Source organism: Bufo bufo, chromosome 2 (genome assembly GCF_905171765.1).
Source record: "Bufo bufo chromosome 2, aBufBuf1.1, whole genome shotgun sequence".
NCBI lineage: Eukaryota > Metazoa > Chordata > Amphibia > Anura > Bufonidae > Bufo > Bufo bufo.
The window spans coordinates 104,842,451-104,869,593 of record NC_053390.1 but is presented as its reverse complement, the minus strand read 5'-3'; the positions used below and the strand labels follow the sequence as shown (position 1 = coordinate 104,869,593).

Genomic DNA, 27,143 nt, shown 5'->3' with positions numbered 1-27,143 from the left:
TTTTGTTCAGCCTTGGAAATTTCTGTTCCACCCATTGAGGACTGGGAGATTCCTGATTCGTCACCTGCTCCAGCCCTGGTGTGGCATACTGTCAGTCAGAAGAGGCACCGTTCCCCTCCGCAAGATGACCTGTCCAAATCTGGATACCGGGATGCGCCTCCATGAAAACGATCAACTGTGGTCTCACACCCACTCAACGTCCCCTGCTTGAAGCTCTACCACTGAGCGGCACCTACAACGCTTGAAGAGACCGTATAGTCATTCCAGCTGTTTGACATCTTTTTTTTTTTTTCCTTTTTTCTTTCATTATCTCTTTTCTCTTTGTACGCCTCATTTCGGTGGGCGTTCAGCCATACCCCAAAAGATGTATTTTTTTTCTTATGCCCTTCTTCCTCCACCCGTCTCATTAAAGGATGGGGGGAGGACACAGGGAGGATGCAGGGTAGATTTATACACCCTTCCGACCCCTACCTGGGTATTTATACCCAATGATTGGAAAGCTTTATGGTATTATGTTATATGTTCACGGTATTGTATGTCTCCCCATTCCCTTCTGTGTCTCTCTTTTCAGATGCCCAGGATACGTCTCAGGTGCAGTGAAAAATTCTACCCAACATCCTTGGCCTTTGCTCTCCTGGAGGAATATCCTGTGCACTTCTAATAGCAAGTATGGTGCTTTGTGTACAGATGGTTATGCGCATTTTATTGAATGTAAAAGGCCTTAACGCTAATGCTGAAAGGAGGTTAGCCCTCAATGAATGCCGCTCTCAAAAGGCAGATCTGGTTTTCCTTCAGGAGACCCATTTTGATCAAACTGGCTCTTTTAAATTTGCAGTTAGGTCTTATCCCCGAGTATACTCTTCCTCAGTGGACCAAAAAAAGGCAGGAGTGGCTATTCTTCTGTCTGCTAATTGCCCTCTGCAAGTTGAATCTTCAGTTTCTGATGCAAATGGTAGATATGTTATACTCAAAACCACCCTCAATGGCAATCTACTCATACTATGTAACATCTATGCCCCCAACTCTGCCCAAATACTCTTTTTGAACAAGGTGTTATTGCTGCTCTCTCGGTACCTCCCTGCTGCACTGATCATAGTGGGTGATTTTAATATTTCTTTCTCAGAACATTTGGATAGAACTTCCCTTAGCGGGATTACACCCTCGACTTCCCAGCGCAGACTTTCACATCTGTTTAGACGTTTAGTCAGAAAGTTTGCACTATATGACCTGTGGAGAATAAACTATCCCACATCCAGAACCTATACTTTTTACTCCTATCCACATCGCACGCATACCAGTATTGATTATTTCTTTGGTAATATCCCTACTCTTCGGCTACTAAGTGACGCGGAAATAGGTGATATCAGGTGGTCGGATCATGCTCCGATCTCGATCTCCATCAAATCGTCTGATATTGCCTACCAGGGTGTGTCACTGGCGATTAAATGATACCTTGCTCACTAGACCAATACTTAGAAAGGAACTTCAAACCAATCTCTCTTACTACTTTTCTCTTAATCAATCTTCTGTCTCCTCTATCTCTACACTATGGGAGGCGCATAAAGCGGTTTTTAGAGGCAGTTAAATTGCTTTGGGCTCGAGATTGAAAAAGGATTGTACTTTGCATCAAGACACTATTAGGACCCAGTTGAAGGATCTAGAGTCCCAATTAGAGACATGTCGCTCATATCACCTGTTATGTCGGATAATACTTCTGCGAGCCAGATTACGCGAACTGGCCTTTGCAAAAACAGAAAAGCTCTTATTATATTCAAGGCAGCGTTTCTATGCTTGGGGTAATAAACCCCACACTGTATTAGCAAGACAACTTCGAGACTCTAACCACTCTGGATCTCCAACAGTCCTGAGGCGTGCTGATGGAACTACGATATATGACCCTAAGGCAATCTCTGACCTTTTTCAAGGCTTTTATACTTCTCGTTATTCGCTCCCACAGTAGGTGCCATCTGACCAGGCGGAATGCCAAAATCATTTCACCTCTTTTTTAATCTAACTTGCCAAAGGGGAGGCATTGTCATCTCTTAATGCCCAGATTACGACGGAAGACATCAAGAGTTGGTGAATCAACTACCTAACAACAAATCCCCAGGGCTGGATGGCTTACCCTATCTTTACTACAAGACCTTTCCTTCTATTCTCCTCCCACATATGTCATCGCTTTTCAATTCTTTTCTACAGGGCTCTTCAATACCTGCATCTATTCTACATTCCTATATAACCCGAATCCCAAAACCCAGTAAAGATCCGTTAGATTGTACAAACTACCGACCTATAGCCCTTCTCAACTCAGACCTAAAAATATTTACCAAAATCCTGGCTAATCGACTTGCATATTGGTTACCCCAGCTAGTGCATAAAGACCAGGTGGGATTTGTGATGGGACGCCAGGGGGGGAGATAATACGAGAAGGGCTATAGATTTGATAGATGTTATCAACAAACACAATCACCAGGCTTTACTGTTAAGCCTCGACGATGAAAAGTCGTTTGACCGCCTGAGCTGGTCCTTCATGTTCTCCACACTAGGAGCCTTTGGCATCACAGGATATTTCATCACTGCACTACATGCACTTTACACTCGGCCAATGGCTACTATCAAAATGCCTCATGCACAATCTACACCGTTTCCCATCTTTAACGGTACGCGTCAGGGAGGCCCACTTTCCCGCCTCCTTTTTGTGCTATGTATTAAGCCCTTGGCTGCAGCTATTAGGGCCCATCCTGATATACATGGGGTTAAGGTTAATCAGGTAGAATTTAAAGTCTCCCTGTTTGCAGATGATATTCTGCTCACTTTAACTGACTTACATATAACCCTGCCAAACCTCTTTCGACTACTGGAAGATTATGGTAAATTGTCGGGATATAAAATAAACACCACGAAAACAGAAGCATTGACACTTAACCTCCCTCCAAACAGACTAGCTATTCTTCAGACTAACTTCCATTTGCGTTGGAATGATAAGGCCTTATGTTTCCTAGGAGTACAATTAACCTCAACATACTCTTCTTTATACTCTCAAAACTTTCCAACTCTTTTTAGAGATCTTAAAGTCCTTTTGAATAAATTGATGTCATTGCCCATATCCCTTTTTGGTCGCATAGCAACAGTCAAAATGTCCATTTTGCCTAAAATATTATACTTGTTTGAAACTATCCCTGTTCCGATGCCCGGAAAAGAGTTGAGAGCCCTTCAATCTGCTGTATTAAGATTCATATGGAACAGGAAACAGCATAGACTAGCATACAGTACCCTTACAGCCCTTAAATCACAAGGAGGCTTAGCGGCCCCGGATATCACTTGATATTACTGGGCTACACACCTTAGATAGCTGCCGGCTTGGTCCACCCTGTACACGTACTCCAGATGGATGGAGATTGAGAAGTTGGCACCTATACATCCCAACTCTCTTTTATGTACCGACCAAGTTGATACCCCAATTACTAGGACCAATGTCTTTTACATATGATTTCTGGCGTAGGTGCAGATTGAGATTTCCCTTACTTTCTGATAAATCTTCCATGACTTCTTTTTTTGTTTAACCCTTTGTTCCCAATGGGTATGCGTGCTTCCTTTTTTAAGCCTTGGTTCTCTAATAATTTATTTAGATTTGCTGATATTTTGGATTATAGGTATTTGCCAAGTTTGCCATTTGAAATTCTTAAATCATCATTTCAATTGCCAGATTTGTCTAGCTAGCAATATCTGCAAATAAGGCATCTACTCTCCAGTTTATTTGGCTCCTTACAGGTATCCACACCAACAGCGTTTGGGAAATTGTGCAAGCTTTCGGACTCAACTAGGGGACTCATTTCTGAGATTTATGTCATACTCTCTACTATCTCCTCTCCCACACATATTAAGGACCCATACATGTTCAAATGGGAATCAATCCTAGATCACCCTATTTCCCTGAGGGAGTGGGGACTGATTTGGAAAAGAGCTGCACTAACTTCTACCTGCACTACTCATAAAGAAAGTTACTACAAAGTCCTGATGTTTTTAGTATCACACCCCACAACTGCTGAGACATCTCAATCCCAATATTTCAGATAGGTGTTGGAGATGTGGAACGGGGGTAGGATCTCATATTCATGTTTTCTGGGAATGCACATTATTAGTCCCATTTTGGAAATCAACTCAAAGTCTCCTCCTCCAACTACTGGGTATTACGTTTCCCTTGGACCCTTTGTTTTACCTATTAAATATGCCTACTAATCCCTTGAAAAAGCATATCTTGCTTCTGACCTTACACATATTGATGACTGCTAGACGCCTTTTAGACAGTTTTTGGAAGATCCTCCCACTCAACTTGATCTACTAACCAGTATAATGGAGGTTAGAAGAATGGAGTACCTCACAGCCACCATAACTAATCAGGTTGACAAATTTAATCAAATTTGGCAACCCTGGGATGATTATTCTGATACACGTATCTAAAGTCTTTCTTACTCCTCTCCTTGATTGTTTATCCCTTCTGTGTCCAGTCTTGTCTTAATCTTTTGATCTTTTGTGCGTTTCCCTCACTTTTTGTTTTTTCTTTCTTTCTAGTCTATTATTATCTTTCTGCTATAATATGGAAGTATTACAAATTTACTGGTTAACAAGTATGATATTTTGTTCTGTTATATTGGAGATTATTGCGGTTTGCTGCTTCAAATTTTGTTGATGTTAGGACGACAATATTACTTGTATTTGAATGCTCATGGTCCTCAATTACTGTACTGTTATTTACTTAAAAAAAAAAAAGAAAACAGGAAAAGTGGAAATAAGCACGATTACACCATTGTATTGTATTTTGCAAATAATATTTTAATAAAAAGTCAATTATAAAAAAAAATGTTTTTATTGAGAATGGTTGAGCCTTTAATACATTCAAACTGAATTGCCCCAGACTGCTACCTGTAGAGGCGTAGCATATATGTCACGAATCCTCTCAATGATGTCACAAGCTATTGTATTTAATGATGTTATACAGAGGCTTCGTACATTATGAACTGTATTCATGTGTAAAATTATATAGCTCGTCTAGTCGTCTAGTATGATTACATTAAGAAGGACTTATTGAACAACCTTCTGGTAATCCAGCTTTTTTATATGGTTGTTTTTTTTAATTTGTTATCAAGGTTTTGGGAACTTGCTGCATTTGTTGCTAGCACAACCCGTTTAGAGGGGTATCTTGAAGCTTCTAGGCCCCAATGCAAAATCTGTAACATAGTCTTCTTACGGTAAGTGGCAAATGGACCTTTTGCCACCAGCCAAGAGAGTGTATCTGTAGATGATAGCTCCTAATAAATTAGCAAAAAATAAATCTCAACCCCCCTTTGTTTTTCCTGTTTTATTGTACTAAAAGCTGGAGTAAAATTGAAATTTAATTTAGATTTTATGTACTGGCCCTGAAAAAATAGCCCAAATTGTTACAGTGGAATAAAAAAAATACCTTATTCAATAGTGAAAAGTTATGTGTATATGTATCCACCCTCTTTGCTTTGAAATCCCAAAATATGGTCTGACCCCACCAACTAATTTCAAATTTCATAACTATATGAATAAACTTCCCCTGTGCAAATTGTCTCATGACATATCACATGATGGCTCTAAAAGGCAAGCACCATGAAGATCAAGGAGCATCCAAACAGGTCAGAGACAGTTGTAGAGAAGTATACCGTGCATTCGTAAAGTCGTCAGACCCTTTCACTTTTTTCACAATTTGTTATGTTGCAGCCTTAAGCTAAAATTAAAAAAATCCAGTTTTCCCCTATCAATTTTGAAATGTTTGCAAATTTATTAAAAAGGAAAAACAAAAATTTTGCATGGATACAATATTCAAATCCTTCGCTATGACACTTGAAGTTGTTTGCAGTCTTGGTGTTTACTTCACATACAATGGAAAGTACATCTTGATGTTACTTCACACAAATTGGAAAGTTCATATTAGACAAGTCACCTTGATGTCAGTTTTGCCTCCAGCAGTCCACGGCAGGATTTAGGGGGCCTATTTCCTCGGCCCATGGGTCTCAGCCCTCCAACCTGGCACCAAGCCTCAGATCCCAACACAGAGATCCTGCTGCTGAGCCCAGCTGCCTATTTAAGGACAGCCAGGTCATACCAAAAACCCGGACCGGCAATTAAAATCCAGTCCGGTATTTGACCCCACCTGGCTGCAAATCAGCCCAGCAGCACATGCTGGGAGGAAAATACCTGTTTTCCCAGACCATTCCCTCACTGTGTCACATCCATCTAACTTGAAGTAGTTGGAGCAGATCTACCAGGAAGAATGGGCAAAAATCCCAGGGCCTGACATACATAAATGCAGCAAATGTCTTCACAAAGTATAGGCTTTCAGTGTAGGCATGTTGTGTAAATCGAATGGTACAAATCCAACACCAATCCATTTTAATTCCTGTCTACTGCACTATTCCATACAGTAAAAAAATTGGCATACAACATATACAAACCAAAGGACTCCCTATAGGGGTGTCATGAATATGATGTGGGGGTGCATACTTGTAGTAGCTATTATAGAAGTATATGTCTGTTGTATAAGGTGTAATTTCTGCTAGACAGAAGGGTCCTTCACCAAATGGCTGAGTGCTTTGAAGCCAACATTCGATCCCAGCAGGGTGGAATCGGGCAGGCTGGGACTCTGCCAGCTACAGGAGATGCAGATGGACAGTTCTCCTCATGTTCCTGTCATATCTAACACATCTGGCTGCCAGGTACTAGCTTCAATGAAGCATCTGCTCCCCCCTGATAAACCAGATACTGGAGGAAGGGGGCTCATTTTGGAGGGAGATTTGAAAACTTCAAAACAAAGAGATTTCAATATTCACTGCCCTCTACTCCCCTCATTAATTGTCCCCCAATGGAAGAACTAGGATTTGGTTAGTCAATGACTGGGCCGACTGGAAACCAATCCTAGTCCTATAAAATTGTTGCATGGACATATTTTCAGTGTTACACCGTGTAGGAGTCACAGCCGAGCTGACGGTTAGCCATTTCCTCCCCTTCTCCCGGGGCAGTTCTTATTTACTGTTTTTACCCATATATTTTACTCTTACTGTTTTGTATGTTATTTTTACTTTGTCTCATCTTACATCTGTTTTTGTAAGCACTGCATTTTTTTTTATAAGTCCGCCTTGTTGCTCTAAAGAATCCATAGCCTGAACGTGTGACTGTGTGATTGCTTGTGAGCAGAACGTATATACCGTATTTTTCGCCCTATAAAACACACCGGCCCATAAAACGCACCTAGGTTTTTGAGGAGGAAAATAAGAAAAAAAATATTTTGTACCAAAAGGTGTGCTTTTGGTGGGTTTGAACTAATGGCGGTCTGTGCATGACACTATTATGGGGGATCTGTGGATGATGCACTGTTATGGGGTGGGGGATTTGTGGATGGCACTGTTATGTGGGGGAATCTGTGGATGGCACTGTTATGGGGGGAGCTGTGGATGGCATTATGATGGGGGGGTCTGTGGATTGCATTATGATGGTGGGGGGGTCTGTGGATGGCATGATGGTGGGGGGGATCTGTGGATGGCATTATGATGGGGGGGATCTGTGGATGGCATTATGGTGGGGGGGATCTGTGGATGGCATTATGATGGGGGGGATCTGTGGATGGCACTGTTATGGGGTGGTGGATCTGTGGATGACACTGCTATATGTGTCATCCACAGATCCCCCCATAACAGTCCCATCCACAGATCCCCCCATCATAATGCCATCCACAGACCCCCCCCCAATCATTATCCCATCCACAGATTCCTAGGGAGGGGCTGTAGTAGGTGGGGAGAGCGGCGGGGCAGTGCAGGCACTGTACTCTGGCCCCGCCGCTCAGCATGTACTGTATTATACGTAGTGTTAATCATCATATCTAAACTGAATAATGATGCGCTCCCCCTGCTCCCCATGTGTACCGTACTTAACAGTACACATGTCACGCTCCTGTAGTAAGCACTAGCAACTAGCAGGCAGGCCGGCCGGCCGTAACTCACGGAGGTCACGTGCCTGCTCTGCCTACTTTATGAATGAAGCAGGCGGAGCAGGCACGTGACCTCAGTGAGTTACGGCCGCCCGGCCTGCCTGCTAGCTGCGAGGGGTTACTACAGGAGCGTGACATGTGTACCGGTAAGTACGGTACACATGGGGAGCGCATCATTATTCAGTTTAGATATGATGATTAACACTACTTATAATACAGTACATACTGAGCAATGGGGCCAGAGTACAGTGCCTGCACTGCCCTGCCGCTCTCCTCGCCAACTACAGTTCCTCCTCCCTCCTCACTAATACATCGCAGACTGCAATGCAAATTACCAGCATTTGCCCCATAAGACGCAGGGGCACTTTCCCCCCACTGGGGAAAAAAGTACATCTCATAGGATGAAAAATACGGTACGTGGAGTGTACAACGTTTCTGGCTTACGTCAAAGTCGGTGGTGGCAGCTGGTGTTTGGGGTGTTGAGTCTGTGCGTGTTTGGGGGTGAACTACACTCACTTGGCGACCTGAGTGTGTGGTGTGCGCAGAGTGAGAGCTTGGAGGTAGTCTGGGGCCCCTGGCAGACCCATCCCTGGTTGCGAGACGCGGGTGCATTTGTGACAAATTGGTGGCAAGCGATGGGATGTTTTTATTCTGCTAGAGCATTAGTGCTTGGTTTACGTGATTATCCCGTGCACTAAAGGACTGGTTGTAACCTTGCGAGGATCTACGGCAGTTCTACAAGGACGGACTCAGTGCTTACTGTGAGACATATACGTACAAACAGTTTCCCTCCCCAGTTTTTCTTTCCTATTTTTAATTTGGTGAAAACCTGCTTTCTGATATGGCGGCCTGTTACAAAAAACAGACCAAAGAGGCTCTGGTCCAAATGATTTTTGAATTGATGGGGCAAGACCAGGTGGAACCGGCTCAGGGGAGCCAAGCAATGGACGGCACTGCTATAACTGTTCCTCCTGAGGACACCAACAGCACCAATCCTCAGGAAGGTGTGGACTTAACTCTACAGTGGAGTTTACAACAAATGAGTGAATGTGACCCTAACATGCGCCTGCAGTGCATTACGCAACATCAACAGGCTGCAGAACGCAAAGCCGAGAGGGAGGCTGCAGAGCGGGAAAGGGCTTTTCAGGTGGAAATGGCTGGAATTCAACAGAGCAGCAGTTCCCCACAAGCTCCATCTCAGGATGCACACCTAAGGAGACCCTGGGTGGAGAACTTCCCTGTTGGAAGAGGATGGTCACTTGGACATTTTTCTGCAGAGTTTTGAGAAAACGTGCAAGCAGTACCAACTGCCCCGTGAGCAATGGGCACAGTATCTGACACCAGGGTTGAAAGGCAAAGCCCTGAATGCATTTTCGGCTCTTCCTGAAGACCAAGATGGGGTCTATGATGCCATAAAAGAGGCCCTGATCAAAAAGTACAATCTCACTCCAGAGGTCTACCGTTAAAGGTTCGGGGGAATACAAAGGACTTCTACCGACAGCTATGCCGACGTTGTGAGCAGCTTAAGGACTACCCTTTGGCAGTGGACAAGAGGACTATCTATTTCCACCTTTGATGAGTTGGAGGACCTCATGATCAAGGACCAGTTTCTTCATATCTGCCCTGTGGATGTAAAGCAGTTTATCTGCGACAGAGAGCCTAACACAGCAGACCAGGCAGAGCAAATTGCGGACTCTTATACAGCCAACAGGATGCACGATACCCGTAAGCCACCCATGACCAGCTGGAAGGGAGGTAAGCAAGTGGGAGCCCCCACTCCCTCCCCCAGCTGATACCCAGGGCATCCTTCTTCTACATCTGGGGCCCAGGGAACTAGGCCTGTTTTTACTGATCCCCGCAGATGTTTTACCTGTAACAAGGTGGGGCATGTGAGTGTCATGTGTCCCGATAAGAGAAGAAGCACCCCTACCTCCCACCAACCATCTGTGCACCCCCTTTCTGTCCTATTTGTGGCCGGGGCTGAAGGGAAAGCTATGGATAACTTCCAGTCTGTTACTGTGGGCAATAGGATTACAGTTGGCCTCCGCGACACTGGAGCATAAGTGACCCTTGTGCGATCAGAGATTGTGAATTTGGCGGACATAATTCCAGGAAAGACAATGTCGGTGACAGGAGTAGGGGGGGGTCATCCCTGCCGCGCCCATGGCCCGTATGTATCTGGACTGGGGAGCAGGCAGGGGACTGAGAGAAGTAGGGGTATCTGACACTATCCCTACCAATGTGCTGCTGGGCAAAGACCTGGGGCGGATCTTGTCCCACTATGTGCCCATATCTCAAACCGAGGCCACTACTACCACAGAGACTGGTACTTCAGCAACAACGTCCCGTGATAACTTGTGGAGATGTACCGAATTGGAGGGAGCGCTAGGAAATGATCGCCAGATTGATATTTCTCAGGCTGATGGTGAGGACTGTGTGCATGTTGCTGCCGTGACTCGTAGTCAGACTGCTCGTAACTCTCCAGCCACTGTCATGGATTATGAATCCCCACTGGAATACCTATTGAAGAGGTCCCTACTCTTACCATGGAGCCTCCTAATGTGATTATTCTCCCTGAGGTCCCATTTATGCCCTCAGAGGATCCCATCTCAGTGTCTGGACTAGCGACCCTATCAAGCCATGGTCTGCAGATGGATAGTGCAGCTTTCCAAAAATCCCACCATGACCTGTTTGCAGTGCACCTGAGGAGGAAGATGGTGACCCTCTCCTGGACTTGGTGGCCGAGGCTCAGAGTGCAGAGTCCCTGGAGGCTGCCCAATTTAACCCTCTCCTATCCAGCAGCCAGAAGTCTGAGCTACTCAAGGCACTCAATGCCTTTAATGATATCTTCACCGTGAAACCTGCTCGGACTCACTTGACTGTTCACCATGTGGACACGGGCGACCATTCCCCCATTAGACAGTGTGCATACCGGGTCTCTGCAGAAGTGAAGACCAACATAGAAAAGAACAAATAGAAGAGATGTTGTCTTTGGGGGCAGAGTGCATGGGCTTCACCTGTGGTCCTTGTCCCAAAAAAGGATCGCACAACCCGATTCTGTGTGGACTACAGAAAACTGAACTCGATTACCACATTTGACGCCTACCCAATGCCAAAGACAGATGAACTGTTGGATCAGCTGGCCACTGCCTCATACCTTACCATAATGGATTTGAGAAGGGGATATTGGCAGATCCCCATGACAGAAAAGGCTCAGGAGAAATCTGCCAGTTAAGCCAGTCTCCCATGCCCATTCTAAAGAAGGGGGGGGGGGGGGATGTCATGAATATGATGTGGGGGTGCATACTTGTGTAGCTATTATAGAAGTATATGTGCTGTGTGTCTGTTGTATAAGGTGTAATTTCTGCTGGATAGAAGGGTCCTTCACCAAATGCTTTGAAGCCTACATTCTATCCCAGCAGGGTGGTGTCGGGCAGGCTGGGACTCTGTCAGCTACAGGAGATGCAGATGGACAGTTCTCCTCATGTTCCTGTCATATCTAACACATCTGGCTGCCAGGTACTAACTTCAAAGAAGCATCTGCTCCCCCCTGATAAACCAGATACTGGAGGAAGGGGGCTCATTTTGGAGGGAGATTTGAAAACTTTAAAACAAAGAGATTTCAATATTCAATGCCCTCCACTCCCCTCATTAATTGTCCCCCAATGGAAGAACTAGAATTTGGTTAGTCAATGACTGGGCCGACCGGAAACTGGAAACCAATCCTAGTTCTATAAAATTGTTGCATGGACATATTTTCAGTGTTACACCATGTGGGAGTCACAGCGGAGCTGATGGTTATCCATTTTCCTCCCCTTCTTCCGGGGCAGTTCTTATTTACAGTTTTTACCCATTTATTTTACTCTTACTGTTTTGTATGTTATTTTTACTTTGTCTCATCTTACATCTGTTTTTGTAAGCACTGCACTATTTTTTGTGTATAAAATATTCCCTTTATAAGTCCGCTTTGTTGCTCTGAAGAATCCATAGCCTGAACGTGTGACTGTGTGATTGCTTGTGAGCAGAACATATATACGTGTAGTGTGCAACATTTCCGGCTTAAGTCAAAGTCGTGGTGGCAGCTGGTGTTTGGGGTGTTGAGTGTGTGGTGTGTGCGGAGTGAGAGCTTGGAGGTAGTCTGGGGCCCCTGGCAGACCCATCCCTGGTTGCAAGACGCGGGTGCGTACCTGACAGGGGCCTATGGATACATTCGATGTACACTCACCTAAATAATTATTAGGAACACCTGTTCTATTTTTCATTAATGCGATTAGCTAGTCAACCAATCACATGGCAGTTGCTTCAATGCATGTAGGGTTGTGGTCCTGGTCAAGACAATCTCCTGAACTCCAAACTGAATGTCAGAATGGCAAAGAAAGGTGATTTAAGCAATTTTGAGCGTGGCATGGTTGTTGGTGCCAGACGGGCCAGTCTGAGTATTTCACAATCTGCTCAGTTACTGGAATTTTCACGCACAACCATTTCTAGGGTTTACAAAGAATGGTGTGAAAAGGGAAAAACATCCAGTATGCGGCAGTCCTGTGGGCGAAAATGCCTTGTTGATGCTAGAGGTCAGAGGAGAATGGGCGGACTGATTCAAGCTGATAGAAGAGCAACGTTGACTGAAATAACCACTCGTTACAACCGAGGTATGCAGCAAAGCATTTGTGAAGCCACAACCTGCACAACCTTGAGGCGGATGGGCTACACCAGAAGACCCCACCGGGTACCACTCATCTCCACTACAAATAGGAAAAAAAGGCTATAATTTGCACGAGCTCACCAAAATTGGACTGTTGAAGACTGGAAAAATGGTTTCTTGAACATGACAATGAGTTCACTGTACTAAAATGGCCCCCACAGTCACCAGATCTCAACCCAATAGAGCATCTTTGGGATGTGGTGGAACGGGAGCTTCGTGCCCTGGATGCGCATCCCTCAAATCTCCATTAACTGCAAGATGCTATCCTATCAATATGGGCCAACATTTCTAAAGAATGCTATCAGCACCTTGTTGAATCAATGCCACGTAGAATTAAGGCAGTTCTGAAGGCAAAAGGGGGTCCAACACCGTATTAGTATGGTGTTCCTAATAATTCTTTAGGTGAGTGTATATGGCGGGAGCTTTCCCAGCAGATATGGCAAGCGGACGCTACAGTGGTAAAGTAGCCTAAAGGGCCTATTAGTCCACCCAATTATCAACAAATTATCGCGAACAAGCATTCATAGGAATTCTCGTTCGCAATAATTGGCTCATATAATCTATCAGCCGATCAGCCAAAGAAGGACAGTTTGCTTGTTCATCAGCTGATGGTCATATTTTATCAGGATGAAAGATGCCCGATTAATGGCAGCACATCAGGGATGTGTAATCAGGGATCTGCTGCCGATAACATATAGAAAAGAATGAGGGAGGAACGACTGAGATAGCAATCCTTCCTCCAGTATTCTGTTTGCATTGGCACCGTGTTCTCATCCATCGGCACTCGCACTGCCCATACATTGGGCAGTATAAGAGCACCTTAAATAGGACCTTTTACCAGTTTTTACTTTATGAAATCAATACCTCGCACTGTAGCCTGTGTTCAGTAGATGTCATATCACTAATGTTTTTCATGATATTGTCCTCCATTGCGCCGCTGTGCCCCCCGTTTGGCTTTGGCACCTGGTATGCTAATTAATAGCATCGGTAAAGGGAGGAGGAGACATCAGCTTTTCTCAGTGGGCGTCTCCTTCTCCCTGGCTGTGGCGCGGTCCAATCGCAGCAGGGGCGTCACGGCCATTGAGAAAAAAGAGCTCACCTTCTCCCTGACTGTGATGCAGTCCGCTGCGATTGGACTGCGCCACAGCCAGGGAGAAAGAGACGCCCACTGAGAAAAGCTGATGTCTCCTCCTCCCTGTACCAATGCTATTAATTAGCATACCAGGCGGCAAAACTGGGGATCAGCGGGGGAATGGAGGAGCTTATCATGAAGAAATTAGCAATATGACATCTACTGAACATGGGCTACAGTGTGAGGTATTGCTTTTATAAAGTGAAAACTGGTGAAAGGTCCTCTTTAACTGTAGTCCTGGGAGGGAAGAGGTCCTGAGGATGCAGATATAATTGAATACAATGGTGAAGCAGGGAGCCATCAGCTCCCTGCTTCACTTTTCCCCAGCCTGTGCTCTCCTCCACAGACAGCCAAAATGCACTGACGCCGGCATGCCTTCTGAGCTGAGCAGGAGATAGCACAAGCGAGGGGCTGATGTGATCGGTTCATCAGTGGAATGGGGCTAGGTGAGTGTTACTTTTTTATTTTATTAAAACTACAATGGCTTTATTATTGTGAGGGGGCACTAAGGGGGACCTTCTATTGTGAATTGGCACTTATGGAGCACAACTTCTGTGTGAGAGCACTAACAGGGAATTCTTACTGTGAGGGGGCACTAAGGTGGCACAGCTACTGTGTGGGGCACAAAGATGGATGTGTATAGACAGGCATTGGGTGGAGTTTGATGCATGTCTTAGTGTAAAAACATTTGCTACAGTAAGCTAAGCCGCAGATATTTTCCCTCTTTTGGTTTTTCAGGTATGGATACTACTCAAAATGCAAACACAGAACAAAACACTGAGAGATTTCACCTTGTAAAGCCTGCAGAATTCCGAATGTAGGTCTGGACTGTAAAACAGGATTCAAGCCAGAATAAATAGGAAATATGTAATAAATGTATAAAGTTATTTTGTATGTCGATTCATTCTATACATAAACTGTAAATGGTGCATAGTGGTGTCTAGGTTGAATCATGAAATAATGTGCATTGTGCGACATACAGAGAACAGGTAGATAAGTAGACATTACTACTTCTCATACTGGAGGACCTATGCTGGGAGCCACGTCATCGGACCTAGAATGATTAGTGATGACCAAGAAATATTTATATGACATATAAGCGGATATCTCCTAATCTCTGAGCACATGTCAGATAACCCCAGATCTTCACAAGGAACTCCATCTTGCTTTGCAATTCTGCTTTCCTGGCGATCATAATGTAACCCTCTTACAGGATTACATTGTTATTTGTGTAATGCAGGCTAACCCTCTTCTCTACACGGTGTTATTACTTAACTCTTTGTGTTCACACTGATATTCGTGAGAAACTATTAACCATCTCTCGTCTATGATTTTGATTAAAAACCCAACACAAGAAAGGGAGACGTAAACGATGTTAATCTTTTTATTTGGAAGTAAAACGATGCTTTCCCGTATTTTTTGTTGTTACTAATTTACAAAAATTGTAAATCTTCTTCCAAACTTGATCCTTAAATGGGATACTTTTCATAGTAACCATATTGAAAGATTACTGGATGACTTGTATTATGTATTGATGGAAATTAATAGATAAATCAAAGACTTAAATGGTATGGAGAAAAGTGGGCCTAGTTATGGAGGGGGGTCTGGAGGGACTTGTGCTCCAGGTGCTGGGAACCAAGGAGGACACCATCAAGCCCCTCTGCTTTGACTTTAGATGCAGGACTTGTTCGGCTTTGTAAATGTAATCCATATTCATGGTATTAGTTTATCAGGTTATTAAGTTCTGAATTGGCAGAAACGTCCTAAAACAGTTTGGAAATGATCACAGAGAAAATGTTTAAGGTACCACTTGCAAGTGGAGTATCTCTGAATTCCAATCACTGCTGATATTTAATTTTTACTTACTTATTGAGTCTGAATACCCTGTGCCAGTAACGGCTTAAGTGTTTGAAATCAGCAATTTTTCTACCATGCCATCTGTTCTGTCCCCTTAGCAAAAGCCATCAAATGTAATAGAACTCAAGAATTCTACACAATTCTCCAAGACATTAAATGTTTGGTTCTGAGATGCAATATGTGTTAGGATGGAATTTTCTTACTTGTTTAATTACATGGCATGATCTATCCTAGATGTTGGTTCACATTGTGGATTGTGAATTTAATTATATATGATGAATAATGAATGCAGAGTGAACAGATGATGACCAGAGAAAAAGTTCAGTGGAAAGTGTTGCTGCATACCTTTGTTGTACTAGGGCATGCCTTTGTTGTACTGGGTACTCATATCCAAAACATGCTGCTCTACTCTTGGCCACAGATACCTTGACAAAGGTCTCTTTTGACCAAAACGTTGGGACATTATAAATGGCGTTATGATTATGTAAACTCTCTGGATATGAAATGTACTGTAGTTATATGAAATTTCTTGATTAAAAGCTTCTAAAAATTACTTGGAGTGCCAAAGAATCTTCTACATATTTGTTGTACTGCGGTCCTTATTGTGTACCTGATATGGGGTTTTATAGGCCATGTGTCTGAAAACAAATGCAGACTGGGTGGTTTTGCTCCAGAAATATACAGTACTCCACAAATAATGCTTATTATAGGATAGCTAATGTAGCTAGGTTCCTAAAATTAGATTTTAAGAGACCAGTATAAGTGAATGTATTCTGTGTATTAACCTATATATAACTAAAGAAGATTGCTGGGACTAAAAAAAAGTGGAATTTCTAATTGAGGGACTATCCTAAAGATAGGTCTTCAATATGAGATTGTTGGCGGTCCGAATCCCGGCACCCCCCACTGATTAGCTGCATGAAGAGACCACGGCATTCCATGGGCGCTTAGGTCTCTTCTCAGCCATGTGACGTCACATTCATCGGTCACATGGCTTAAGAGCAGCCAAGTCCCATTCAAGTGAATGCGCATGAGCCGCGATACCAAGTGCAGCCCCTATCAGATGGACAGTGCTGCAAGGAGGCCGCAACTTCCTCAAACAGCTGATTGGTGGGGACACCAGTAGTCAGACCCCTGGCGATCTTATATTGATAATCAATCTCAGAAAACCCCTTTAAGTAGATTATTGGGTTAGGGTGATTTCACATTTCAGTTATTTCCATCAGTGATGGGGAGCCAAAACCAGTAGTGAAGCCTACTCAGAGATAAGGTATAAGGGAGAGATCTGCACCCGTTCTGTGTTTTTGACCCAAACTTGGTTTTGGCTCACAATAACTGATGGAAATAACTGATGTGTGAACTTGGCCTTACTGTTGTTCGACCAACACTCAAGTAAAGGAGACATGAGATTTCACAGTATCAGCCTAGGAAATGTTTAAGCATACTTGCTAATTCTCCTGGAATGTCTGGGAGGCTCTAAGAAAAAGGGGAGACATCCTGGACTTCCAGAAGAGCTGGTTAGTCTCCTATGCAAAGCTGCACTCTACCAGAAAACACCTCTCCATGAGCTATTGCTGTATGTGTGCCGGGATACTGTGTCATCAGAGTCAGCTTCGGCACCCATACGTGCTCTTAAGGGTTGTGTTCTATGCTAGAAAAGGGGAATGCCCATGCCCAAAAAATGTTTATGCACTCTAAATTGTCCCACGTGTCTGCTTTAAACGTTTGCAAGTTTGTGCTTAAGACACCATGATTCTCAATTTGGGATTTATACCTAATCAAAATTCTAAAATATCTAAAACAAACAATTGCCATTTGTAGTGCTTCTACTGAGGAGGCTTTAATTTTAATAGGCGACAGATATAAAGGTGGTTGGGGTCGACCACTGGGGCCCCCAATAATCACTACAATATCCTGTCGTTATATTGATCATCAAAAATATTACTAGTTTTAGAATCCGACTGTATAATAGGAAACAATTTTATAAAAAAAACATAATTTAAAGAAATAGAAAAAAAGAGGTTTGGTCAAGCCAAGTTTAGCATTAGAGCTGAACACCTAAATAATATGAGACACACTGGTTGCTAGGGACACACTGTCTGACAACCACAGACTGTAGCTGTTAGGCAGTGTATCCATAGCAACAGACAGGAATATACAGCTTTGTATGTCATTACATGACATTTTCCATTTAGTCCATTGTTGTTAATCAGTTTTCTCTATAATAACATTCTATTCTTCAAATACCATATTCCAAGAAGGGAAACCAGATTTAGCAGTGTAGGGGATGGCTGACTTGTGTCTGCGGGGGTGGAGAGGGGGTGAAATCAGCGACCCTTGGTTAGGGTATTTACACACAGGATTAGTACAGCCAACCGAAGCTTTGCCCTGGGTGGAGGACGACTCTGGCTCATTCACATGGCTATATTATGGGTCAGTCATGCACAAATATGTAATACTGCTATTAAACCATGACATGGGTCAGAACTTCAATTTTCTACAGAGACACAAAGAGATTTTTTCTTGCAGATTACGTGAGGTACACTATATAGACAAAAGTAATGGAACACGCCTATTAATAACTGAATTTCATTCAGTCCCATTGCCACAGGTGTATAAAATCCAGCACTAGCCATGCAGTTTGCCTTTACAAACATTTGTGAAAGAATGGTTTGTCCTAAAGAGCTCACTGAATTCCAGCGTGGTCCTGTAATAGGACCGTTGTAACAAGTCAGTTCATGAAATTTCTTCCCTCCTAGATATTCCACTATCAACTGTGAGTGGTATTATTGTCAAGTGGAAGCATTATGAACCAGAGCACCTCAGCTATGAAGTGAAGACCATGTAAAATTACAGACTGGAGTCGCCGTGTGCTGAAGTCCATAGTGCATAAAAGTCACTAACGCTCTGCTGACTCGAAACCTCCCGTGGCATCAAAATCAGCACAAAGACTGTGCACCTGGAGCTTCATGGCATGGGTTTCCATGGCCGAGCAGCTGCATGCAACCCTTACATGCCCAAGCACAATGCCAAGCATCGGATGGAATGCTGTAATGCACCACTCCGATTTTGGACTCCGGAGCAGTGAACATGTTTTTTGTGAGGAATCACGCTTCTTAAAATCTTGTAGAAAGCCTTCCCAGAAGAGTAGAAGCTGTTTGAGCAGCAAAGTGGGGACAAACTCCATACTAATGCCTATGGATTTAGAGATGAAATAAAAGCCCCTGCAGGTGTAATGTGTAGGCGCCTCAACACTTTGATGGAACTGTATGTTCCACCAAATGTGTATACCAGACCAGTGAGGCAGATATATTAAGAAGACTTTTGATACACACCAGTTCCTTGCACCAAATTTATTAAGAGACACAGGCGTATTTATAAATTTGGTGCATCTTCCTGCAGTCTGTGCCCCAGCTGCTTTACATCTGAACTACAATTTACATCAGTTTCTTGCAAAATTTTTAGTAAGGACTCGTTCACTCAAAGCTTTTTTTGCGTTCCGTATATGGAACCATTTATTTCAATGGTTCCGCAAAAAAAAAAAACGGAATGTACTCCCATATGCATTTCGTTTCCATATTTCCGTTTCATTCAAAGATAGAACATGTCCTATTATTGCCCTCAAATCACGTTCCGTGGCTCCATGCAAGTCAATGGGTCCGCCAAAAAAAATGGAACACATACGGAATGTACTCCGTATGTGTTCCATATCCTTTCCGTTTTTGCGGAACCATCTATTGAAAATGTTATGCCCAGCCCAATTTTTTCTATGTAATTACTGTATAGTGTATATGCCATACGGAAAAACGGAATGGAACCGGAAACACTACTGAAACAAAAACGGATCCGTTAAAAATGGCCCGCAAAACACTGAAAAAGCCATACGGTCGGGTGAACAAGCCCTAAATCTGACGGTAGTGGGAGATCAGCCCCTCCCAGTAAGCCCAACCTAATTTTACTGCCACTTTTGAAAAATGGAGAGAAAAGTGAAAAGTCACAAATTATGCTGCAAATATGGTGTCCATCATAATTAGCAACTTTTGCATTGACAAATCTGCCCCAATGATTCTAGGTACCAGATGATGACACACGCAGTGTCTACAGGCAGGGTCGGACTGGGCCACCAGAGTACCAGAGGATCCTCCGGTGGGCCCAAGCTCAGACAATAATGGACGCCTGTTAAAACAAGACCCTTAGGGCTCTTTCACACGAGCGGATGCCATGAGGGTAATCCGCTGCATGAAAGAGAGCCAAGCCCCGCTCCGGACACCAGAGACACGGAGCAGTAACATGATTGATAATGCTCCGTGCCTCTGTGTGATCTTTTTACTACAAAATCACGGTGACAACTTTATCTCACTGTGATTTTGTAGTAAAAAGGTCACAGAGAGGCACGGAGCATTATCAATCATGTTAGTGCTCCGTGTCTCTGGTGTCCGGAACGGGGCTTGGCTCTCTTTCATGCAGCGGATTACCTGCACGGCATCCGCTCGCGTGAAAGCGCCCTTAAAGGGGTTGTCCGGGATCAAGATTGTTTTTTAAAAAACTGTTAAATCACTGTTAATAGTGGATTGAAGGTCCCCCCAGATGTTTTTAGGCATTTTTACACTTCAGCTGGGCTCCTACAGACCCCCACTGATTGTTTACCTCTATGTTTATGTGTGCGGTAACTTTCAGCGCAGCATCGCGTTGTTTCCTTCGTGCAGCCATCCCCCTAATTCATATGCCGCCTCCTGCCGCATCTATTCCTCCCTCTTAGTCACGCCCCTAAGCGCCTCCTGGCTCAGTCCCTCCATCCTTGCTAAGAATACGCCCTGCCCGGTGACGTCACCGGACCAGAGGGGCAGGGCTTGGGGCAATGTGTTGCCGCCCCTCAGTGCGCTCTGCATAATAACTGAGGCTGGCGGTGACGTCACCAGGCTCCCTGCGAAGCGGAAGCAGAGGCTTCGCTCTGCATAAAGGGACCCGGTACGTCACTGAATCTGTGAAAAGTGGCACTTCTGGCAGAGAATTTAGGACAAGAAAAGGGGGGAATCAGAAAAGTCTTGCAAAGGTACGACAGGACTGTATGTAATATTTATATGCTTGGTGTTCCCAATCCCGGACAACCCCTTCAAGGTCCTATATACACATAGGGTGGGCGATCAGAATAATTTCCTCTGGTGGGCCAGTCTGTCTACAGGTCACACTGTATGTAACAGGGACTTCATGTGCCGCTTTACAGGCTCTGCGTACACTGCTTTGCAATGTGCATGAGCCTAAAGTAATAGAACGCCTATAAGCAAGTATTTATACGAAACTATATTGCATTTAGTACTTTTTGCCTATGACTTCTGATGCCGATATTACCTGTTCATACTTTTTTTTTCCAAGAAAGAAAACACTATGGAGGGAATTTCTCATGAGGGGAATATTTGAAGTCAGTTTTGCTTGAGTCTGTGTTGGAGTACTTTGTGCCACATTTATCAAATGTCACCGGTTGTTTGATAAATTTGGCTTGTCCTTAAACCTAACACTTCTGTCTAGAGAAGCTACTCCACTATTCCTACTCCACCCTTCTCCTGGAGTGAGATTGCGACTTTTTAAAAAAGTCGCAATGATAAATCTGGAGTGAAACTCATTAACATAGTTAACCACACCCACTTTCCCACCCGTATTACAAAACTAGAGTGAGTGGTGTAGAAATGCAAAAAGTCGCTAAATTTTGTGCAAGTGAGTGTAAAAAGTCGCAATTTTTTGCGCAAGCACTTACATTTTGCACATTTTGCGCAAGTGAGTGCAAAAAAGTGGCAAAGGCCTTATTTTGCGACTTTTTGATGCCAGAATTCTGGAGTGAAGGAATGATAAATCAGGGCCTATGTGGATATATTGTGCACACTCGGCAAGTTTAATAAAAGTCTATATAACACAATACTTTAAAAATGCTCTTTAATGTGAGCCCCAGTATGTTTAGTCACTTGGATAAAAGTGAAGGAACAGACTGCAGACACTGGATTTGAACACGGAGATAAGAAGATTAGGCATAGAACCAAAATGCAGTTAAATGCACAAAATTATCAAATGCTTTTTCTGCTGTCAGTATTAATTCTGTACGCTACACAACACTTAAGGTAAAATAAAACACAAATTTGATATTTGACATTTTATCGCATGCAGGTGTTTCTTAAAGGGGTTGTCCAACCCATAACAACTGATGGCCTATCCTCAGGAAGTAAATGGGAGCAGTGCTGCAGTAACCAGCTCTGTCTACTACTGTGTAGGTTGGCACCAGAGCTACTGCAAAACAGCTGATCGGAAGGGGTGCGGTAAGTCGGATCCTAGCTGATCAGATAGTGATGCCCTATCCTGAGGATAGGCCATTGCTTGTAAAGGCTTGGACAATCCCTTTAAAGCCCTATATTCTTTTTTAGCTGCATTATATCTCCAACAAGCCCTTTTCTCAGTAGATACTGTATATAGCATATCTTGAACATCTTTTATCTCTCGTCTTGACAATTTATTCCTTGAAGACGCATAACTTCTTGTACAGTCTTCTTCTTCTCCCTGTTTCCTGAGTGGAAGGGGCTTACAAAAAGCCTACAGTATGTAGCATGGAGAGTCAGTGTATTGTATAGCAGATAGAACTTCAGGTGACCACTTTTACACATGTAGCTACACATACTCATATGGTGGTCATCCAGATAGAAAGACAACTGATTGCTAGGCAATAAATCACTGCGAAAAATGAAATTATAGTTTACGCTCCGCCACTAAAATTACAAATCACTGCCAAGAGGAACGTTGAAAGCTAAAACAATTAATCTTTATTGGGTATCTTGATTAAAACTAATGGGAAGGAATAACCCTTTATACCAAAAAGTGTCAAGTATAAATGAATACCTACGGTTGGTTGCTCAAGAAGTAATAATATCCCCCGGGGTGTTATAAGAAACAATCCCCCAGGGTGTGCCCTCTTCTAATTATTTATATACCTGGTTTCTCAAGAATAATTACCATCAGTTGAACATCATATGTGCCTTCACAAATCAGCAGACTGTATGATGCTCTATATCTCTTGTCCACTGTAGCGCTATTGGACAAGTAGATAATCAGCCGCTATGTTGTGTCAGTATTCAACTGTGGAAGTTGCTAAAGTGTTGCAAATTATGAGCATGAAATGGAGACTTAATTAAACAGTCCCATTATCGGATAGTTCCACCCGAGATACATATGTCCCCCTGTTTCTATGCACGCTCATACATCTGCCATGCAACGCTAGTAGTAAAGCGGCTGTTTGCGCCTCATTTGTAACATAAACATAACTGGCTGTATGTGACCCGCTATACCCTCGCGTACACAACGCGTTTCGCTATTAAAGCTCATCAGGAGTGGCGGGTATCTTTTAGCACAGACAAACAACATGAACGCCGCCCGCTTCATGTGGTGAGGCGGTGGCATCGGCGCTAGGATGGCCGTGACGCCGATCTGTGTGGACTTTATGGAGGAAGCCCCTCCCATCTTACAGATCGAGCCTCTAAACCAGCGTATGAGAGTGCAGGAGGCACGGCTGAGCCGCGATACACCACCTCACACACAACGGTTTACTTTATGAGGCGATCATGTAGGAGAGTGTCAAACCACTCAAGTGTCATCAGGGATTAAATAGGCGGTCAATCCCTTGGGTAAACTATGGCATCAGAACCATCATGGTCAGTGAGGCTAATCGCATGACTAGTGAAATATACACTCACCTAAAGAATTATTAGTAACACCTGTTCTATTTCTCATTAATGCAATTATCTAGTCAACCAATCACATGGCAGTTGCTTCAATGCATTTAGGGGGGTGGTCCTGGTCAAGACAATCTCCTGAACTCCAAACTGAATGTCAGAATGGGAAATAAAGGTGATTTAAGCAATTTTGAGCGTGGCATGGTTGTTGGTGCCAGACGGGCCGGTCGGAGTATTTCACAATCTGCTCAGTTACTGGGATTTTCACGCACAACCATTTCTAGGGTTTACAAAGAATGGTGTGAAAAGGGAAAAACATCCAGTATGCGGCAGTCCTGTGGGCAAAAATGCCTTGTGGATGCTAGAGGTCAGAGGAGAATGGGCGGACTGATTCAAGCTGATAGAAGAGCAACGTTGACTGAAATAACCACTCGTTACAACCGAGGTATGCAGCAAAGCATTTGTGAAGCCACAACACGCACAACCTTGAGGCGGATGGGCTACAACAGCAGAAGACCCCACCGGGTACCACTCATCTCCACTACAAATAGGAAAGAGAGGCTACAATTTGCACAAGCTAACCAAAATTGGACTGTTGAAGACTGGAAAAATGTTGCCTGGTCTGATGAGTCTCGATTTCTGTTGAGACATTCAAATGGTAGAGTCCGAATTTGACATAAACAGAATGAGAACATGTATCCAACCTCTGATGGCTACTTCCAGCAGGATAATGCACCATGTCACAAAGCTCGAATCATTTCAAATTGGTTTCTTGAACATGACAATGAGTTCACTGTACTCAAATGGCCCCACAGTCACCAGATCTCAACCCAATAGAGCATCTTTGGGATGTGGTGGAACGGGAGCTTCGTGCCCTGGATGTGCATCCCTCAAATCTCCATCAACTGTAAGATGCTATCCTATCAATATGGGCCAACATTTCTAAAGAATGCTATCAGCACCTTGTTGAATCAATGCCACGTAGAATTAAGGCAGTTCTGAACGCAAAAGGGGGTCCAACACCGTATTAGTATGGTGTTCCTAATAATTCTTTAGGTGAGTGTATGTATATTCTGAGAGATCATAAAATGCAAAAAATAATGATAATGTGTGAAACAATCCAAGAATCCAAAAATAGCGATGGTAATAAAGGGGAAAAGTTGGTTAGATTATATCAATAGAGGGAGAGGGGAAAAGGAGGGGGTAAAAATAAATACAGAAAGCAGATGTATTGCCAAAATGGGTAAAGGGGATAAAAATCCATGGAAGTCCAGGGGGTAGTAGTGGTATAATAATGCTCCATAATATGTAAAAATATGAAGAAATATACCACCATCCCAAATATAAAAGTAGCTGAATAGGGATCGTCCAAAAGGTCTATATATGCCTTAAATAAGGCATACAAAGGAAATGTGTTCGTTCAAGCCTTCCGGACGCACTGTATGTAATCAGAAAATCCACTGTGCCTCCGTTTGGATTTACTCCAACTGTGCCTCCAAAAGGAGGCACAGTGGATTTTCAGATTACATACAGTGCGTCCGGAAGGTTTGAACGAACACATTTCCTTTGTATGCTTTATTTAAGGCATATATAGACCTTTTGGACGATCCCTATTCAGCTACTTTTATATTTGGGATGGTGGTATATTTCTTCATATTTTTACATATTATGGAGCATTATTATACCACTACTACCCCCTGGACTTCCATTGATTTTTATCTCCTTTAACCATTGGCAATACATCTCCTTTCTGTATTTATTTATACCTCCTCCTTTCCCCCCTTTCCCTCTATTGATATAATCTAACCAAGTTTCTTATTACCATCACTATTTTAGGATTTTTGGATTATTTCACACATTATTTTTTGCATTTTATGATTTCTCTGTATATATTTCACTAGTCATGCGATTAGCCTCACTGACCATGATGGTTCTGATGCCATAGTTTACTCAAGGGATTGACCGCCTATTTAATCTCTTATGACACTTGAGTGGTTTGACACTCTCCTACATGATCGCCTCATAAAGTAAACCGTTGTGGGGTGCGGTGGTGTATCGCGGCTCAGCCGCGCCTCCTGCACTCCCATACGCTGGTTTAGAGGCTCAATCTATAAGATGGGAGGGGCTTCCTCCATAAAGTCCACACAGATCGGCGTCATGGCCATCCTAGCGCCGATGCCGCCGCCTCACCACATGAAGCGGGCGGCGTTCATGTTGTTTGTCTGTGCTAAAACATACCCACCACTCCTGATAAACTTTCATAGCGAAACACATTGATTGTACGCGAGGGTATAGCGGGTCACATACAGCCAGTTATGTTTATGTTACAAATGAGGCGCAAACAGACGCTTTACTACTAGTGTTGCATGGCAGATGTATGAGCGTGCATAGAAACAGGGGGACATATGTATCTCGGGTGGAGCTATCCGATAATGGGACTGTTTAATTAAGTCTCCATTTCATGCTCATAATTTCCAACACTTTTGCAACTTCCACAGTTGAATACTGACACAACATAGCGGCTGATTATCTACTTGTCCAATAGCGCTACAGTGGACAAGAGATATAGAGCATCATACAGTCTGCTGTTTTCTGTAGGCACATATGATGTTCAACTGATGGTAATTATTTATCTACCTGGTTCTCAAGAATAATTACAAGAGGGCACACCCTGGGGGATTGTTTCTTATATACCCCGGGGGGTATTATTACTTCTTGAGCAACCGTAGGTATTAATTTAGATTTGACACTTTTTGGTATAAAGAGTTATTCCTTCCCATTAGTTTTAATCAAGATACCCAATAAAGATTAATTGTTTTAGCTTTCAATGTTCCTCTTGGCAGTGATTTGTGATTGCTAGGCAACCAAACACAACAAATGGCAGATAAACAATGCTTCTAAAAAGTTATATCATATATACCAACTTGTGTCGGAACCTAGTCTTCATGAAATAATAAAAACACGGGAATATACAAAAGCTTTTCTCTAAACAATTTTCATAGTTCTTATTGCTGCTAAATAGTAGGTTACTAAAACATGTGGTTGTTTTGACATTTATGTATTTTTGACTATAAACCACAGAAAAACCCACAGGCTCCTTTATAGATGTTCTTTTCTAGAAATCCATGGCCCACATTGCCGACAAAAAGTCTCTGAATACAAGTCACTGAATACAAATACACATACAAAATGCTGCTTTAGTTTACACTTAAGAACATGTAAACATATGTAAGGTCTTGGCAACCGCTCAAATTGCTTCTTGCTGCTTTGAATGTAAATGAATGTTGCTCAGTTGCACAGACCTTTACATAATCAAATCTATCTCAAAACTATTGTTATATCTATCCCAAATTTATCTATCGCAATTCAATATTGCTATTTATCTATGTCTAATCTATCCATCTATCTGTCTGTTTATCTATCTATCTATCATTGCTTAGTTGTTGTGTAAATAAATGAGAGAGGCTACATTAGGATTCACCATAGAGAGGCAGTACTATCGGTACCTACAACTACTGTAAAATGATGCCCTGCTCCTACTAGCAGACTACCACAATACACTGAAAAAGTAGTCACCTTGTCACATGGCACAGCCCTTATATGTGCTGCAAAAAAAGTGACACCATTTAAGTGTGCGTGGAAGGTGTGGACTATAATAAAAAAAGAAAGCACCAGTTTAACACTTTTTCTTTATTGCCACAACCATACTTGTCAACAGTCTGACACAGCCCCACC

General features: G+C 43.1%; 1 protein-coding gene across 5 annotated transcripts in view; it reads right to left on the bottom strand.

Moving 5' to 3' along the window:
- HOMER1 (homer scaffold protein 1) overlaps window positions 1–27,143 on the bottom strand; it is a 135,581-nt gene that overhangs the window by 35,699 nt on the left and 72,739 nt on the right. The window contains exon 8 of one of the 5 annotated variants that reach the window (XM_040421384.1): window positions 21,942–22,413. The exons of the other annotated variants lie outside the window; for them this stretch is intronic. Coding sequence (XP_040277318.1) covers window positions 22,176–22,413 — 238 coding nt within the window. The 3' untranslated portion in view covers window positions 21,942–22,175. Of the gene's footprint in view, window positions 1–21,941; window positions 22,414–27,143 lie in introns of those variants that run through there. 5 annotated transcript variants of the gene reach the window in all.